Source organism: Schistocerca cancellata, chromosome 7 (assembly GCF_023864275.1).
Source record: "Schistocerca cancellata isolate TAMUIC-IGC-003103 chromosome 7, iqSchCanc2.1, whole genome shotgun sequence".
Taxonomy (NCBI): Eukaryota; Metazoa; Arthropoda; class Insecta; order Orthoptera; family Acrididae; genus Schistocerca; species Schistocerca cancellata.
The window spans coordinates 376,449,941-376,468,913 of NC_064632.1; the positions used below are offsets into that span (position 1 = coordinate 376,449,941).

The window sequence follows — 18,973 nt, forward strand, 5'->3', positions numbered from 1 at the left end:
CAAACACATTACATCTGTTAGACCAAAACTAATACTTTTTTAACACGACATCTGACAGAAAATTTTTGTGCACTTCTCCAAGTGACAGTCGTGAAAGGTGAACATGTTTCAAGCTTTGCACTTTTGTTTGCAATGGAATTGCTTTGTGGTATGAAGAAAGTGTTCTGTTCCAGGTTCCTGGATTTAGATGCTTATTCCATGGAGATCCCAATTTTCCAGAACCCCTTTTTCTGCAATGTGGAAGATGCTCAGGTAGCAGTGCAAATAAAACTCGTAGATCTGCAGGTTTATAACACCACAAAAGACAAGTTTAAAGAAGGTAGTTCTTCAGTTTCTTCCTGAAGAAAACCACCCTAAGATCAAAGACTTTGCCCAAGGTTTGTCATCTGTATTTGGCACTACCTACGGCCAGGAACAAACTTTTTTTTTTCTGAAATGTACAAAATTTAAACACAAAAGTAACGGTACTGGCAAACATAAACAGAATAAGTTAGAGCTGTAGTATGAGAAAATTTTGGATTCAAAAAACAAATTTCATTGATCTCACTAACCAAACTAAGAAGTGATAAAGTGTATCTGAGGTTTCCACTGAATATTGTGTTTGCATTACACAACAATAAATTGAGATTCACAACTTGATATGTGGCACTTGTGCTGTAGTAATTTGGAGACCCTTGCTCTAAGCCCTCTTTCTTGTTTTAAAATAAAATTAGTTTTGCTATAATGAATTCTTCACTTATTCTACTTTCAGCTGGATATCTGCTTCAGTACTCTGTAAGGACCTATTTTGTTAACTGAGAGAGAATACAAAAGTGTGTTAGTAGTTTTCAGGAAGTCAAATTGCTTTTCTTTTGGAGAATATATCTGCAATAAGGAAAGGATAGAGTGCTGCTAGACACACAGAGGAAGCATTGAGTCACAGACAGGCATTGTGAAAAAGAATGCTAGAAATATTTCAGCTTTCAGACAAAGTCCTTCTTCCGAAGTAGAAAACTCGCATAACCACAACTGACATAGACATGACCACTGTCACCGAGTACTAAGGCCTAGAGACAATGGTCAAGTGGTTTGTGTGTGTGTGTGTGTGTGTGTGTGTGTGTGTGTGTGTGTGTGTGTGTGTTCCACTTCTGGAGGAGGACTTTATCAAAAAGTTGAAATATTCTTAGCATCCTTTAGCACTGTCCCTTTATTTGACTCAATCCCTCCTTGCTGTGGTGGTAGCATACTGTCCTTTCCATATTGGCATCTTTCCATTCTGGACTTTCCATTCTTTGTAGTAATGAAAATGCTTAAATTGATTTTCTGAATAAAGATGATAAATTGGCAGGTCACAGAGTAATGCTGTGTGTTAATAGAAAGCTGTAAGTACTATGTTATTTGGACTTTACCTCATGGTCTGCAAAAAATGATAGTTACAAGTAACTTTAAATTATGTTCTTTTCTTTAATTATTTAGGTGCGGCTATGTCAGTACGGAATATGTTTAGCACTCCCTTCCGAGAGCGAATGGCAGCATACCACTCGAAACTGACATGGGCAGATAGCTCATGTTCCGACTGTATTGCATTTCTTAATGCTTACAAGGTAAGGATTATTCATAAAGAGGCAAAAGCAGTGTGCAAATTTCACTGTGTCCATAACATTTTTAAGCTGTTTGCATCTCTTGATGATGAAAACTGACAGACATTTAGAATTCTCTGCTAAATTTGGCTGGTTGTAGATTTCCAAAATTGGGTTCCTAAGTGGAAGTGTGGTGATATCCTCCAGCCTCCTAACACCCCTTCTGCTTTGGCTGCTGTGAGAAATACTACTGTGCTAAATAGTGGGACAGTATATATATTAGATGTTGTTATGCCAAATAAGTCTACAGACTCCTTCAGCATCAAGTTTATTAAAGATCCAAAGGATAAATATTTCTTGGTGCGGAACACTTGATACCACACAGCCTCTGGGACCTTCTTAACCAGAAGGTGTGAGGTGCTGCAAAATTTTATTTCCAATTTTAATTTTGCACCTCTGAAAGACTGTGTATGTTGTTCCCGAACATATTTACCCTGGGTAGCAGGGAGTTTTTTGAAATAGAGTAGTCTCGGCATAGTAAGAAGTACTTTAAAGGTGATGCCGATCATTTAAGTGGGTTTACTGCTATAATTGAAACTTATGTGTGAGGGATATTAATAAATAGATCAAACTTTTGAAACAGCTCACCAACCACTAGAGTGAGCTTACTGCTGTTGAAGATCTCTTAGAAGTAAATTTTGACATTAAATTACTTTTCACTGTGCTCCATTTTACATATTTATTTCTAGGGTGGAGCCGTACAAATGTGCATATGTGGAAAATATCTGACAAATATCTTTATTATCAATTTAATGAAAGAATAATTTGTGAAACTTTGTAGCAGAATACGGAAAGACAAATACGAGGGTGGTTTGAAAAGTTCTCGGAATCACCATGAGAGATGAGTGCTAGTGCAATGAGTTGTTCATGTGATATTCATTGGACTGTTGCCTGTCAGTGCTCTTGGAAAAGAGCTGTGGCAGTGACATGACTCTGTTGTTGTTCCTGCTTAATGATTTGCGAAGATGGAAAAAATCGAGATTCGAGCAGTGATTAAGTACTTCGTGAAGAAAGGTATGAAAGCAAAGGACATTCATGTGAATTTCCAGAATACACTGGGGTATCTGCTCCTCCATAGTCAACTGTTGTGAAGTGGACAAATGAATTTAAATTTGGTTGGGAGAGCTTGGATGATGATCCGCACAGTGGTCGGCCAAGATGTGTCACTATTCTAGAAATCATTGCAAAAGTGAAAAAAATGGTCATGGAGGATTGCCAGTTGAAAGTGCATGAAATTGATCATGCTTGCCAATGTCATCTGAAATGGTGTATTACATTTTAACTGAAGAATCAGAAATGAAAAAATTAACTGTGATATGGGTGCCATGACTCCTGATGTGTGCCTGCACACATGTGCCATCGCCATGGCAAAATTACATGAAGTAAGGCATGAATTGTTGCCACACTCTCCTTATTCACCGGATCCATCTCTTCCCAAAACTGAAAATTTTTCTTGGTGGATGAAGATTCACTTCAAACGAAGAACTGATACCCGGAGTTGGCAACTACACTCCTGGAAATTGAAATAAGAACACCGTGAATTCATTGTCCCAGGAAGGGGAAACTTTATTGACACATTCTTGGGGTCAGATACATCACATGATCACACTGACAGAACCACAGGCACATAGACACAGGCAACAGAGCATGCACAATGTCGGCACTAGTACAGTGTATATCCACCTTTCGCAGCAATGCAGGCTGCTATTCTCCCATGGAGACGATCGTAGAGATGCTGGATGTAGTCCTGTGGAACGGCTTGCCATGCCATTTCCACCTGGCGCCTCAGTTGGACCAGCGTTCGTGCTGGACGTGCAGACCGCGTGAGACGACGCTTCATCCAGTCCCAAACATGCTCAATGGGGGACAGATCCGGAGATCTTGCTGGCCAGGGTAGTTGACTTACACCTTCTAGAGCACGTTGGGTGGCACGGGATACATGCGGACGTGCATTGTCCTGTTGGAACAGCAAGTTCCCTTGCCGGTCTAGGAATGGTAGAACGATGGGTTCGATGACGGTTTGGATGTACCGTGCACTATTCAGTGTCCCCTCGACGATCACCAGTGGTGTACGGCCAGTGTAGGAGATCGCTCCCCACACCATGATGCCGGGTGTTGGCCCTGTGTGCCTCGGTCATATGCAGTCCTGATTGTGGCGCTCACCTGCACGGCGCCAAACACGCATACGACCATCATTGGCACCAAAGCAGAAGCGACTCTCATCGCTGAAGACGACACGTCTCCATTGGTCCCTCCATTCACGCCTGTCGCGACACCACTGGAGGCGGGCTGCACGATGTTGGGGCGTGAGCGGAAGACGGCCTAACGGTGTGCGGGACCGTAGCCCAGCTTCATGGAGACTGTTGCGAATGGTCCTCGCCGATACCCCAGGAGCAACAGTGTCCCTAATTTGCTGGGAAGTGGCGGTGCGGTCCCCTACGGCACTGCGTAGGATCCTACGGTCTTGGCGTGCATCCGTGCGTCGCTGCGGTCCGGTCCCAGGTCGACGGGCACGTGCACCTTCCGCCGACCACTGGCGACAACATCGATGTACTGTGGAGACCTCACGCCCCACGTGTTGAGCAATTCGGCGGTACGTCCACCCGGCCTCCCGCATGCCCACTATACGCCCTCGCTCAAAGTCCGTCAACTGCACATACGGTTCACGTCCACGCTGTCGCGGCATGCTACCAGTGTTAAAGACTGCGATGGAGCTCCGTATGCCACGGCAAACTGGCTGACACTGACGGCGGCGGTGCACAAATGCTGCGCAGCTAGCGCCATTCGACGGCCAACACCGCGGTTCCTGGTGTGTCCGCTGTGCCGTGCGTGTGATCATTGCTTGTATAGCCCTCTCGCAGTGTCCGGAGCAAGTATGGTGGGTCTGACACACCGGTGTCAATGTGTTCTTTTTTCCATTTCCAGGAGTGTATTTTGCAGGCCTGGAGGAGACTCATTATCGAGATGGGATCAAGGCACAGGAACATCGTGGGATCAAGTGCATTAATCTACAAGGAGACTACATTGAAAAATAAAAAAGTTTCAGTGATGTAAATACTCTTTTTCTATTCTGTTCTGAGAACTTTTCAAACCACCCTTGTATAAACATTTGAGTTGCTTAAACAAGTGTGTGAAAAGTAATGTGTGTTTATGGTATGATTCATGGAGATCATTAGTTTATGGTATAAGGGATTACTGATGGAGTGGATATCGTAGGTGGGTGGTGCTTTACAGTTTCAATAGGTAGACTTCACATGAATTGTGCCAGTACAAAATTTCTCTCTCACTTACTGTTTGAGAAACAGAGAAACATAACATACAAATCTTACAACCATGATCCCAAGCAGCATTTCTGCTGCTGAATGCTCATTTGTGTGGTGAGTAGCACTTTATCCTTTCCATATTACTGTATTCCATCCTTCACTTTCCACCCTTTATCTTCTGGCAGAGGAACATGCAAGATGCTTGAAGAGGTACCTGCAAGGTACCGGAAGAGGTACCTGCAAGATGACTGGGTAAACACCACATATTATTCTTGTTGCTTACTTTTGTGCAATCAATACTTTTTTATAAGGGACGAATTATAGAAGGAATTATTCTGTAAGACATTACTGAGTGGTAATATGTAAAATATGTTAGGAGGTTGATTCATTTGTTTCCAAGACACGGTTATACAAAGAGCAAAAGTTGCTTTAAATTGGAACATTCTACACATTTTACTGATTCTTGTTCATATGCTACATCAATTCTGAATTGTTGAGGCTTTCATAGCCACTTGTTGACATACTGCCTATTGGCTTCTCTCTCAGATTCTTGGCCGACATTTGTTTGATGATTTTTCTGATGTTTTGTCAGCAATGGAGGATGAAGCTTTGACAGTGCCAGCCTCTCTTGTTGTCAGAAAAATCATAAAACAATCATTGGCCAAACAACCCAGAATGGGCAGACAGGGAATATGGCTACATCAGTAACTGTTGTGACTATTTTTTATACAGAACTAAATATAGTGTTTTTTTTCTCAAAATTATAGGAGGGTAGCGAAATGAAAGTGTGTTTGGGGTTAAAGTCTCCCTGTTTTTAGAATTTTCAGTTATACTGCTGACTTCAAGGAAGATTTTTCATCTGAGTTTCTTTGTACTTAGGTATCTTGCAGAAATGCAATTCTGTTTATATACACTTTCATAAAATTCCCATGAAATATAGATTTGTTAATTGAATTGACTTATGAAACAGCATACAACTTAATATTAAAATACCACCTCCCAGGCCTAGGATTTCTAACACTTCAACAACTAAGACAAAAGTAATTAAATCTATTTTGGTATTAACCAAGGCTGTTCTGAAAAGAAATACAGTCACAATAGTTTTAACTGATTATCAAGTTTTTTGCAGCCAAGTCCTACAAAATGTACTACCTTCCAGAACTGACAACACTTTACTGATCACCGTAACATTGATTATTTTGCTCATGAGTTCTCCTGATGACAAGTAGCTCTTGCCAAGGGGTTCCAACCAGTTCTCTATGATTAGACAGTGACGAATCACTAGATTGCCAATCTGAGGTATGATCCTCTCATTCTTATCTTAGGGTACTGTGGTAGTTGGTCTGATACTCAAGAATCTAATACTAGTTCTTTTGAATTCCTACCTCAAAATGAGCTTTGCATTCAATTGAAGAATGTCATTGTTAATCACCAAGGAGTTGCTACAAGTTATAGGATTCCATTTACAGAAAATATTTTGGAGTTTTCATTTTATTTCATGTTGACTTACTTCGTATCTAATAAGGCAGGAAACTTTGAATGAGTTACTGAATGAGGTCAATTTTTTTCTCTTGAGTCTCACATTGACTGACGTTGTACCATAACAGCTGATGTTGCATTAGACAATATTAGAACATCAGAATCTTTCAAGTCACTCTTTTGTGAATGCATACAGCTTTAAAAAAATATTGATTTCATCTGCAACTATTGCCCTTTAGAGTAATTGTAGAGTAGTAGTTTCAGCTTTTTTCCAGTTGTTAAGGAAAAAACTGTTTGTAATGGTTGAAATAGTTGACAGTCATTTTCTACATTATTACAAGTGATATATGATCATTCATAGCAAACCGTCATCTTATCTCTCCACAGGTTTGGCATCACCATAAAGTGAGTGGTTTCTTTAAGCGGTCTGCTGGAGGTGGAGATCTTTCATGGTCAAAGCGCTATTTTATTCAGCTTAGTGCAATGCAGGAAGTGGACGTCCTTGTCACAGATCTCAAACAAAGATTGAAACAGATGGACATTGAAGAAACGGTAGGACCAGAGAGGGTTCGGTGGACGGAGACTGAATACTCATTGGTTTTGAAGGTAGGTGTTATTGCTCGCTACAAGTTTTTGTTCCAGTTTCTGCCGAGATGTACCCTGTTGTATAGTACTTTAAGATATGTACATACGTATTTTCAGTTAATTGAATTGCCATATTTTTGACTGCTTTTATTTTTTTGGTCACTTTCAATTTTCAGATGCCCTGTTTTCAAACATAATGTAAAGTTTTGTAATGCTGCATTAGTTTATAGAATATTAGTTCTTGTGTGTTTTAACTGTGAAAGTGTAGGGGATGAAGATACATCTGATAATTGCCATCTAATGAAGAAAGAAAACCACTCTTGATATAAACAAATCATTGAGCTACAGACCATTGTCTATGGCACATAAATGAGATTTTGAACCCTATGCTGTCTGGATATCCGTGCCAGCCATATCATTATGAGAGTGAATCATAGTACTCAGAATCTTGTTGTGTACCTGTTTATTGCTCTATGCTACCTTCATACATTCACCATTTTATTTTCTTACATCGTTGTTTGTATTCCATAGAGCTTTTGTTTGGTAATCTGTTTGATAAGTGGAACCCTCATTAGTTACCACTTTTATCATGGAAAATCTGGGTTTTTTCTTTAGTATATTATTAATGCAAATGGTAAAAATATCAACAAGACTTTTTGTCGTAATTCACAATTTTTTTTCTTTTAAAGTGCCCCAACTAATGACACTAATTTAAACTTTTTACAAGTTTTATTGAGTTTTGTAATACAGGGTGTCCCATTTATCTTGACCACGCTATATAACTGTTTGTCCAGATGCAAATTACAAAATGTTTCAAGCAAATGTTCTTTAGCCATCAGGGGGCCATCAATCAGCATGGCTGCCTTCATTGTAGCTTTGTTTTTTTACAAAGATACGAACAGAGGTATGACTTTTTTAAATGGCACTCTGTATTTTTTATTTGGTTATTCGTTTCCTCTCCTAAAGCCCTATTCAAAAATGTATCATAGTGTAACATTCACTGAAAAAAGTTATTAATTACATAACCCAACATTGACACTGACACTCTCAGCGCTTAGTGCAGGTACTCGGGGTAATGGAACACATCCACATGCTGGTGTTGACAGAGGACAATTGTAAACATAAGTAGAATGCACACTCGTCATTCCTTCAACCATCGTCAGTTGATGAGTTGCGCGAGTAGAATGTACACCAACAAAGAGAAGGTAGAAATGCTACTCATGTATGGGGAATGTAAGTTAGAAGAACAGTAATTGCAATACTGTTTTCTTATGTATAGGGACATTTAGTACAGTAGTTTAGTCCTTTTAAATACTGTTGTGTAGAGTAGGCACACAGTAAAGGCTGTCCTTCCTACAAACTGCATCGACATAACGTTTCTTTTGTTGTTGTTGAATGTAGGCGAAATTCTACACAGGCAGCGGAACTGTGCAGAGAGCGATACCCTGACAAGCACCCACCTTCCCGATGGATGTTTTCTCATCTTGTTGCGATGCTTCAGTAAACGGGAAGTTTCAACCCATGACAACGCAATCGTCATAGCACTCGCACAGACATAGCTGCCGAAGTTACTGTTCTTGTTTCTGTTGCTGTGAATCCACATGTGAGCACACAACAGCTTGAACACGAGATTGGCATTCCTAAGACCTGTGTATGTCGTATTCATACACATCACTGGTTCCATCCGTACCATGTACACCTACCTCAACAATTGCATGGGAATGATTTCCAGAATTTGTACAGTTCTGTCAGTGGGCACAGCAGCAAATCCTAGCCAACCTGAACTTCTTCTACAATGTTCTATTTACTGATGAATGTTCCTTCTCAAACAAAGGACAGGTAAATACGAGAAATATGTGTTATTGATCCAGTAACAACCCACGATGGCTTAGACCTGTGGAACATCAGCGTCGATGGAGGACTAACATCTGGTGTGGGATGCTTGGTACGACAATTATTGACCATTATTTCATCAATGGCACAGCGTATGCCAACTTCCTCAGATGAACTCTTCCTCCTTTTCTGGTTGAAGTGCCGCTAAGAACCAGAATGCTTATATGGTATCAACACGATGGATGTCTAGCACACAAGGCATTGTGTGTACATTGTGTTCTGAACCGAAGGTATCCTGCCAGATGGAATGGTCGAGGGGGAACAGTTACTTGGCCTGCTAGGTCTCCTGGTTTAAATCCTCTGGACTTTTTTCTTTGGGAATGCATTAAAGATGTTGTCTAACGCAATATTCCAACAACTCCAGAGGACATGCAGGAACTTATCATGCTTGCTTGTAATTCTCTTCAGCAGGCAACACTGGAAGCAGTAAATAATTCTTTCATTCAACGAATGCACCAATGTATAGGTGTCCAGAGTCACCACTTTGAGCAGCTGTGAATGTTCTACTCCTGGGCAAAGCTACAGGAGAGTCCAAGTCAATTGTATGTTATGTTTTTACTTGGTTTTCATTTGTTTTCTGACAACTCCAGCAAGTGGACGAGTTTGTGATCCCAGGCTCAAAGTGAATGTTGTGTAATGTAATTAATAACATTGTGTTTCAGTGAATGGTACACGAATTATGGAATAAAAAATACAGGGTGCCATTTAAAAAAGTCGTACCACCATTCATATATTTATAAAAAACAAAGATACAATGAAGGCAGCCGTGCTGATTGATGTCCCACTGACGGCAAAGGAACATTTGCTTGAAACATTTTGTAATTTGCTTTTGGACAAACAGTTATTTAGAGTGGTCAAGATAAATGGGACACCCTGTATACTGCCGACATGGTTGAAAGCTGTGCATTGACAGTAAATGGGCTTTTAGTCCACAATTTGATATTTAATCTCTTCATTTGGAAAATACTGATCAGATGCTTCATTCAGCCCTTTAAACACTGAATAACATCTTCAATAAACGTGTCATTTCAACTTATTCCTCTTCTCGAAATCTTTTTATCATTAGGAAACAAACAGACCCAGTTAATGTATATAATGTCTTTTCTTGAAACAAGAATTTTATGTGAAGATTTACTTGGTGGTCGTGAAGGGTTAAATTAAGTTCGCTGATCTGTGCAAAAATATTGCTTAAATAGGCAATTTGAATCGGCCAGTTTCTATTAAATACTTGATCTTTCAATTCAAAATTTTGTTCTAATAAGAAATAATGTGTCTTGTTCCTCAGTTCAGAAATTGTCTTTCCTTGGAAAACGATCTGACCTGGATATGTAAAAGAAGAGATGTATGTACACTTGCCATGTCTTCACGTAGTATTTTAAATAAATGATTATTTAGTGGATATAATAGAGGGAAACATTCCACGTGGGAAAAATATATCTAAAAACAAAGATGATATGACTTACCAAACGAAAGCAATGGCAGGTTGATAGAGACACAAACAATTAGGGTAAGGAGTTATTCCAATCCTGAGAGCGGAAAGACTTACCTTAGGGGGAAAAGAGGACAGGTATACACTCGCGCACACACACACACATATCCATCCGCACATACACAGACACAGACACAAGCAGACATTTGTAAAGCTAATGTCTGCTTGTGTCTGTGTATGTGCGGATGGATGTGTGTGTGTGTGTGTGTGTGTGTGTGTGTGTGTGTGTGTGTGTGTGTGTGCATGTATACCTGTCCTTTTTTCCCCCTAAGGTAAGTCTTTCCACTCCTGGGATTGGAATGACTCCTTACCCTCTCCCTTAAAACCCACATCCTTTCATCTTTCCCTCTCCTTCCCTCTTTCCTGATGAAGCAGCCGTTGGTTGCAAAAGCTAGAATTTTGTGTGTATGTTTGTGTTTGTGTGTCTATCAACCTGCCAGTGCTTTCGTTTGGTAAGTCACATCATCTTTGTTTTTTGATTATTTAGTGGTTAAGATTTATTGAAATTTATAATTTTGATGACCACATTAAGAGCATTCTTATTTTGGCAACAAGCACCTGCATATGGATCTTGCAGTGGCTACTGGAGTAATTTTTGCTGATTTTGTAGTAAGCTGTATAGCCCCACTAGGGGTAAGATAGATACAGCCTACAGGAAAATTAAAGAGACCTTTGGAGAAAAGAGAGCGACTTGTATGAATATCAAGAGCTCACATGGAAACCCAGTTCTAAGCAAAGAGGGGAAAGCAGAAAGGTGGAAGGAGTATATAGAGAGTCTATACAAGGGCGATGTACTTGAGGACAATATTATGGAAATGGAAGAGGATGTAGATGAAGATGAAATGGGAGATACGATACTGCGTGAAGAGTTTGACAGAGCACTGAAAGACCTGAGTCGTAACAAGGCCCCGGGAGTAGACAACATTCCATTAGAACTACTGATGCCCTTGGGAGAGCCAGTCCTGACAAAACTCTACCATCTGGTGAGCAAGATATACGAGACAGGCGAAATTCCCTCAGACTTCAAGAAGAATATAATAATTCCAATCCCAAAGAAAGCAGCTGTTGACAAATGTGAAAATTACCGAACTATCAGTTTAATAAGGCACAGCTGCAAAATACTAACACGAATTATTTACAGACGAATGGAAAAACTAGTTGAAGCCGACCTCGGTGAAGATAAGGCTGGATTCCGTAGAAATGTTGGAACACGTGAGGCAATACTGACCTTATGACTTATCTTAGAAGAAAGATTAAGGAAAGACAAACCTACGTTTCTAGCATTTGTAGACTTAGAGAAAACTTTTGACAATGTTGACTGGAATACTCTCTTTCAAATCAGGGGTAAAATACAGGGAGCAAAAGGCTATTTACAATTTGTACAGAAACCAGATGGCAGTTATAAGAGTCGAGAGACATGAAAGGGAAGCAGTGGTTGGGAAGGGAGTGAGACAGGGTTGTAGCCTCTCCCCGATGCTATTCAATCTGTATATTGAGCAAGCAGTAAAGGAAACAAAAGAAAAATTTGGAGTAGGTATTAAAATCCATGGAGAAGAAATAAAAACTTTGAGGTTTGCCGATGACATTGTAATTCTGTCAGAGACACCAAAGGACTTGGAAGAGCAGTTGATCGGAATGGACAGTGTCTTGAAAGGAGGATATAAGATGAACATCAACAAAAGTAAAACGAGGCTAATGGAATGTAGTCTAATTAAGTCGGGTGATGCTGAGGGAATTAGATTAGGAAATGAGACACTTAAAGTAGTACAGGAGTTTTGCTATTTGGGGAGCAAAATAACTGATGATGGTTGAAGTAGAGACGATATAAAATGTAGACTGGCAATGGCAAGGAAAGCATTTCTGAAGAAGAGAAATTTGTTAACATCGAGTATAGATTTAAGCGTCAGGAAGTCGTTTCTGAAAGTATTTGTATGGAGTGTAGCCATGTATGGAAGTGAAACATGGACAATAAATAGTTTGTACAAGAAGAGAATAGAAGCTTTCGAAATGTGGTGCTACAGAAGAATGTTGAAGATTAGGTGGGTAGATCACGTAACTAATGAGGAAGTATTGAATAGGATTGGGGAGAAGAGACGTTTGTGGCACAACTTGACTAGAAGAAGGGATCGGTTGGTAGGACATGTCCTGAGGCATCAAGAGATCACAAATTTAGCATTGGAGGGCAGCGTGGAGGGTGAAAATCGTAGAGGGAGACCAAGAGATGAATACACTAAGCAGATTCAGAAGGATGTAGGTTGCAGTAGGTACTGGGAGATGAAGGAGCTTGCACAGGATAGATTAGCATGGAGAGCTGCATCAAACCAGTCTCAGGAGTGAAGACCGTAACAACAACAGCATATAGCCCCAAGAATTTTGTGACTCATAGCCTTAGCTTCATCACACAAGTATCTATGCTATTTCCTTCTCTTCAAGAAAAGAATTTTGAAGAACAAATATTTCACTGCAATAATACATAAAAAAGGTCCTCCAGTAACCTGTTTTCATGATGATACCTTCCTACTAGGAATGTGAATGTTTGTCCCTTTGTAATGACTAATTACATGACTTGAGACAAAAAGTAATTTCATTCTTTTTATTGATTCTAAATCTCTGCTATACTGAGGAACTGTGTCATTCAAAAGTAGGATCTTAGCTAATTGTCTTGCTGATTTTTCACGTAATATAGCTGAAGATTTAAAAAATTTTCTGCACCTTAGTAGGTTTCATTGTGTTCAACTACATGAGGGCTAATTAAATAAGAAGCCTCAGTTGGTTTTTCGTTCCCCATTTTCGTGGTGTCAGCCAAGCCAGAAACATTTTAAATTTGAAGAATTTAACATTTGTTTCTTTAAACTCACAACTAACAGATTCCAGGTGGCATGTTTGAGGTGACGCCATAGAGCTGTTTGGGAGTACTTTGCTGCATATAACCCACAGAGGATTATCATTATTGTCCGTGAATCCTTAAGGGATATAACTTCTTTCATACTAAAGTTTTTTTTAATAATTTGTCAGGATTGATTATGTGTAGAAGTCTTAACTGTCCTAACTTCTGTTGAAGCAATATTATTGTATCACAGTCATTACTACAATAATTATCTTCAGTGAAAGAGCTTCTAAGGCCGGAATATGTTTAATGGTTACTTATGTTGATAGTATTGTTAACAAAAGAATATAAAAGTCTGACAAACAATTAACACAAACATACATTCCCCTTTTATATAATTTATTTAAAGGAGTGGGAAAGGAAGCAAGGCAGGGGTGGAGGTGGAGGGGTTGCAAAATGTTATGTAAACATTTATTATTTTTTCTTTAAAGTCAGTACCACCATTAGACTGTTGTTTATTTACAGTGTTACATTTACAATTACACAATCATGATTTCAGCTTCAGAGTGCCATTATCAAGTGTTTTATGAAAGCAGGTTAGACAATAACATAACAAGTGATATAACCATATAAAAGTCCATATTTGTAATGCTTACTTACAAGTGTTATAAATTGCCTAAGATGGCATACTGTTGTATTAAAATACACTATTAGATACATTGTATAAGAGTTGATATTTCTGGCAGAGCCTACTGCTTGTTTCATTACTGAGTAATTGCACTGTTTTCTGGTCCTCCTCCGATCTGCAACAGCGACTCATCAGTTGCAATTTACAGTTAGGAGGTTAGAAGAGTGGGCTACAAAGATTGGTTTTCAATTTTCTGCAGATAGGTGTGCGTGTGCGTGCGTGCGGGCCCGCGCGCACGCGTGTGTGTTTATTTTAATTGTTCTCGTTGTATTTTTAATTTACCTGACTTGCATATGAGGGACACCATTCTACATTTTGAAGACACAGTAAGATTTCTAGATCTCATTTTTTACTCAAAACTATTATGGATACCACATCTGGGAGACCTGAAAACCAGAACCCAGAAGGCACTGAGTATTATAAAATGCCTTAGCGACAGGTTGTGAGGAGCGAACAGGGTGTGTCTGCTTTAGTTTTATAGGGCTTTTGTGCATTCACAGCTAGACTATGGATGCTCAGTGTACGAATCAGTAAGGCCTTCTTACTTGTGATATCCACCATGAGGGGCTAACCACAAGTGCTTATAGGACAAGCCCCGTACTCAGTCTCTGTGCTGAGGCTGGGAACTACTGTTGATCATCTGGCAGCAGCTCCTCATGATACATCGGGCATATAAGTTCTTCACAGCTCCAAATTCACCTGCATACCGTACTATTGCTCGTCCACCTCTGGAATGCCTTTTCTCCCATCATCCATGAACATCAGTGTGTGCTAGCATCACTTCTTGTGGAACACGTCCAACCCCAGATCGACGGTTTTAACCACCTGCCACCATGGTTACTATGACACCCAGTGTAATTTTAGATTTAGTGTAGCACAGGAGAGATTGCGCTCCTCGTTATATTTTTAATTCTTTATTTTATCACATTTTAACTGAGCACCACAACTCTGCAGCGGTCTTTACAAATGGGTCAAAACAACGGTACTCTGTAGATTGCTCTGTTGTTTTCCCTGATCAAGACCTCAAGATCAAACAACCTCAAGATTTTACTGTCTTTGATGCTGAACTGTATGCGATCTTGCGAGCACTGGGCCAGATGATATGTGCTTCAAGTGCTAAATTCCTTGTCTGTTCATATTCTCTGAGTACCTTTCACTCTCTACAACACTGGTACCCAACAGATAAAGTAGTCCAGAATATCCAGAACACCCTCCTCCAACTACAATGGCGTGGAAGGTGGTGTCTTTCTGTTGGATACGAGGGCACATGGGTATTGTGGGGAACAAAAGGGCAGATGTAGCAGCTAGGGATGCGTGTCATGACCCTCAGTTAGTTCAGTGTGGCCTGCCCCTGCATGCTCTCTTCTAGCTGTCGAGGTACAGAGTCAAGTGTTGATGTGAAGACGAGTGGCTGGAAGTGCCAGATAATAAGCTGCATCTAGTAAAGCCCACTATGCATTTGTGGCATACCTCCTTCCAGCCACAAAAATGGATTGAGGTCCTTCTTACTTGTCTTTGCATAGGCCATAGTCCTCTGATACATGGCTGCTTGCTCCGCACGACGGCCCTCGAGTGTGTGGTACTTTTGACATACAGATCACTGTGCACCACCTTTTACTAGAGAGTGTTTTATTCTCAGACCAGAGGGCAGTGGCAGACTTGCTGGCAGATCTGCCCTCTATTTTAAGTGACATTGAAACAAATGTGGTTTGGGTTTTAAGTTTTTGTAATTTGTCCAACTTGTTTCCACAAATTTTGAGGAGATGTTGTTAATAAATTGAGGGCGACTGTCTCATCCTTGTTTTTTGTAAGTGGTCAGTCAGTCACATTTCCCTGCACTTTTGTTTAGCTCTTCTATGGTTTTACTTCTGTTTTAATTCCATGTCTAGCACCTTTCACCCTTCTCCGTCATATTACGGCCTGTGAGGTAGAGTGATGGTATGGGTCAACACAAGTGAGGTGGGAATTGGTGAATGAGTGTCATTTTATAGGTTTCCTCTTCACTGTGTGACAACAATTTTAAATGTTTTATCCACATTCATTTCTTTTGATATGTGTGGGGGAACTGATAACCTTGGCACTGAGTGCCCGTAATCTCCAAACAAACACACACACACACACACACACACACACACACACACACACACACACACACACACACACACACACAGTTCCAAGTATCTGCTGTATTTTGGTTTTATTGCCTTTCTTCAACTGATAAAGTGCTTCTCTTTTTGTGGTTTCTAATACCAGTGCACATGTGCCTGGAATTACTAACAATCGTAGTAGCTCTCCTTGTTGAACTCTTGTGAATAATGTAGCTTGCTTCACTAGTTGCAATCTCTGAGTTCAAACATACTGTATCCTACAACTGATGCTAATATACATTGGTGGTGTGTTCTGATTGTGTTCAAGGGAAGTCAGAACTGCCTGTTTGCAATGGTTATAATTTTGTTTCTCATGTCTGTACCTTATCTTCATACCTCGGGTATGATGTGCAAAGTTATGATGTTCTTCTAGGAACCCTCAAATACCTTGTTATTGCACTTTTTCTAATAGTTCCACTGTTTAATTTTATCTGAGAATTTCTTGCTAGGTTCCCTTTCAGCAAGAAATATATGGTTTTTTTTTTTGAGGTATTAGTGACAATTCGACACATTGACACCATCCTTCAAGTTCATGGAGCACAGCATTACTTTTGTCTTCTATAGTTCTTGTGGAGTCACCATTTACAGTGAATAATGTCATTTGCAGGTGTTACCAGTTCACTTACATTAACACACTAATGTAATTTCAGTAGTATGAGCTCCATTCCAATATCCCAAAACCTTGGACCACGCACTGAGCATGGTGGACAGTTTTTTGTTATGGTCATCACTGTTTTACTTCCTGAGCACATCAAAGTTGCATGTTTCCCATGGCAATAGTCTCTCAGGCTTTTGTACAGCACTTCTGGACATTCTGACTCCATAAGGTGACCAAAGGAAGGAGGTTATTAAAAGCACCATTAAAATTGACCATCAGTGCTAGAGCATGTATAGAATGAGTGTCTGTCACTAGCAAGAGCACCTCATTAATTGCATCTTCAATTGACTTGCCTCTTTTAAACTCATTTCTTTGTTGTCTGTGATCTCGTAATCTTTTGCATAGTAGTTTTTCAAATATCTTGCCAAGAACAGTCAGAGGATGAATTGGTCTGCAAGATTTTGGTGTCATCAGATCCTTGTCTTGCCCTGTACTTCTATGTGTACAACATTTGAAGCAGTATGTTTGGGGACTTGACAAAAGAGCTTGTTTGCTTCACTAATGTGGGAGAGAGCCATGCTAGAGCTGACTGTGCAAAGTATCTGATGGTAAGGTCTTTACCCACAACATACAACGTCTGGCCTTGTGCTTTATTTATTGTCAAGGATTTCATAAGCTCGCTGGGAATTGCCCATGTTAAAATCGAAATGGGAAATTGTCAGGCATAAGCAAGATTCGGCGTATACAAACTCACTCAACTACACCATTACTTACTTTACTTTACACGTGGCTAAGGCCTTATCGACCATACACCTGCTCTACGAGCCTCCGAGGCATACCTTGAGTGTCCTGACCGGCCATTGTTTTACATGAGTGGGTTGGTAGCCCTCTGCACAACCCCCAACCTGGAGGACCAGGAGTCTTGATTTTGGGGTACTCTACCCCTAGGGATTTGCCTTCACCATGGCTTAACGAGTCTTCCCTACCCATGCTAGTTTTGGTCCACCCCGGGTATTTTATTTCCCCGGTACCCCCCATATCTGGAGAGCATTCCCCAATCCGCCACACCATTTACCAATCAAAATTTCCACTTGTATGATGATACGTAGGAGAGAAGTAACTTTAAGTCTCGTCTCATTACACAGTTTTGGTGATCTTAAATTTCGCAACAGAATAATCAAGACACCATTTTTCAAATTAATTTCTTGCAATGGAATCATAGATGCACTAAAGGGGTTTAAACATTCAACTAGATTATTGGTAGGATCATCTTGCACCTTAACTCTGTCAGTATATATCTAGAAACTTATTCCTAAAATTATATTTGTGTATTCTATATTTTCTCCCTCAACATAAGTAAGTATGTCTGAGTTAATTCTTGCAGCTCGATCATTTTGAGGTGACAATAGAGCCCTTTCACAGACCCAAGAGATTTCAAAGTTGATGCTTGCATTTGATTGCCATAAATGAGATCTTGAAATGAAAGCACTGTATAGCATAAATTACCAGCCAAAACAGTTTGACTGTGTTCTTCTGGATAGAAGCCATAGCCAATATTTTAAACAATAAATCAGAAAACTCCTGCGCACTTGTGTTGCCTCTTATTCATGGCCACATGTTCACTGTTTAGTGCATCCGCATGATGTGTCGCTACAGATTTGAGCTCTTCAAGCATGCTCTCATCTCATCCACCCTTATTCCCTATGGTACATCTGGTAATGTCTGCCTAAAACTTCTACACACAAATTTTAACACAACTCAAGTGTATTCTGTCAAATGTCTCTTATGGTTCCATCAGTTGCCTTCAATGCTTTACAGTTATCCAGAGTGCACTCATATCATATTATGGAAATAACTTTGGACATACCTCATGGAAGTGTGGTGGGGCCCTTGATGTTCATGTATCCTATAATTACAATATCATTGATACACATTTAGAATCAGTAAACTCATACAAATACTTGCATGTAACAATTTCTAGGAATATGAAATGGAATGATCACATTGGCTCAGTCATTAGTAAGGTAGATGACAGACCTTGGTTCATTAACAGGATACTGGGAATGTACAGTAAGTCTACAAAGGACAGTGCTTACAAATTACTTGAGTGCATCATCTTAGGATATTGCTGAAGTGTTTGGGATACATACAAAATAAGATTAATAGGGTACACTGATGAGCCAGAACAGTGTGACCACCTACCTAAGAGCTGGTATGTCCACCTTTGGCATGGATAACGGTGGCGATGGGGTTATCACATAGGAGGAATGAGGACTTTGTAGGTCGCTGAAGGGAGGTGGCACTACATCTGCCCGCAAAAGTCACTTGTTGTTGCTGTTGTGGTCTTCAGTGCAAAGGCTGGTTTGATGCAGCTCTCCATGCTAC

At 40.1% G+C, this 18,973-nt stretch overlaps 1 protein-coding gene across 3 annotated transcripts in view; it reads left to right on the plus strand.

Annotated features, from left to right (window-relative positions):
* The window catches only part of LOC126092186 (probable ATP-dependent RNA helicase spindle-E), a 272,749-nt gene that overhangs the window by 79,847 nt on the left and 173,929 nt on the right, over positions 1 to 18,973 (plus strand). For all 3 annotated transcript variants that reach the window (XM_049907663.1, XM_049907664.1, XM_049907662.1), the window contains exons 12-13: positions 1,456 to 1,583; positions 6,749 to 6,967. In XM_049907663.1, coding sequence (XP_049763620.1) covers positions 1,456 to 1,583; positions 6,749 to 6,967 — 347 coding nt within the window. The remainder of the gene's footprint in view (positions 1 to 1,455; positions 1,584 to 6,748; positions 6,968 to 18,973) is intronic.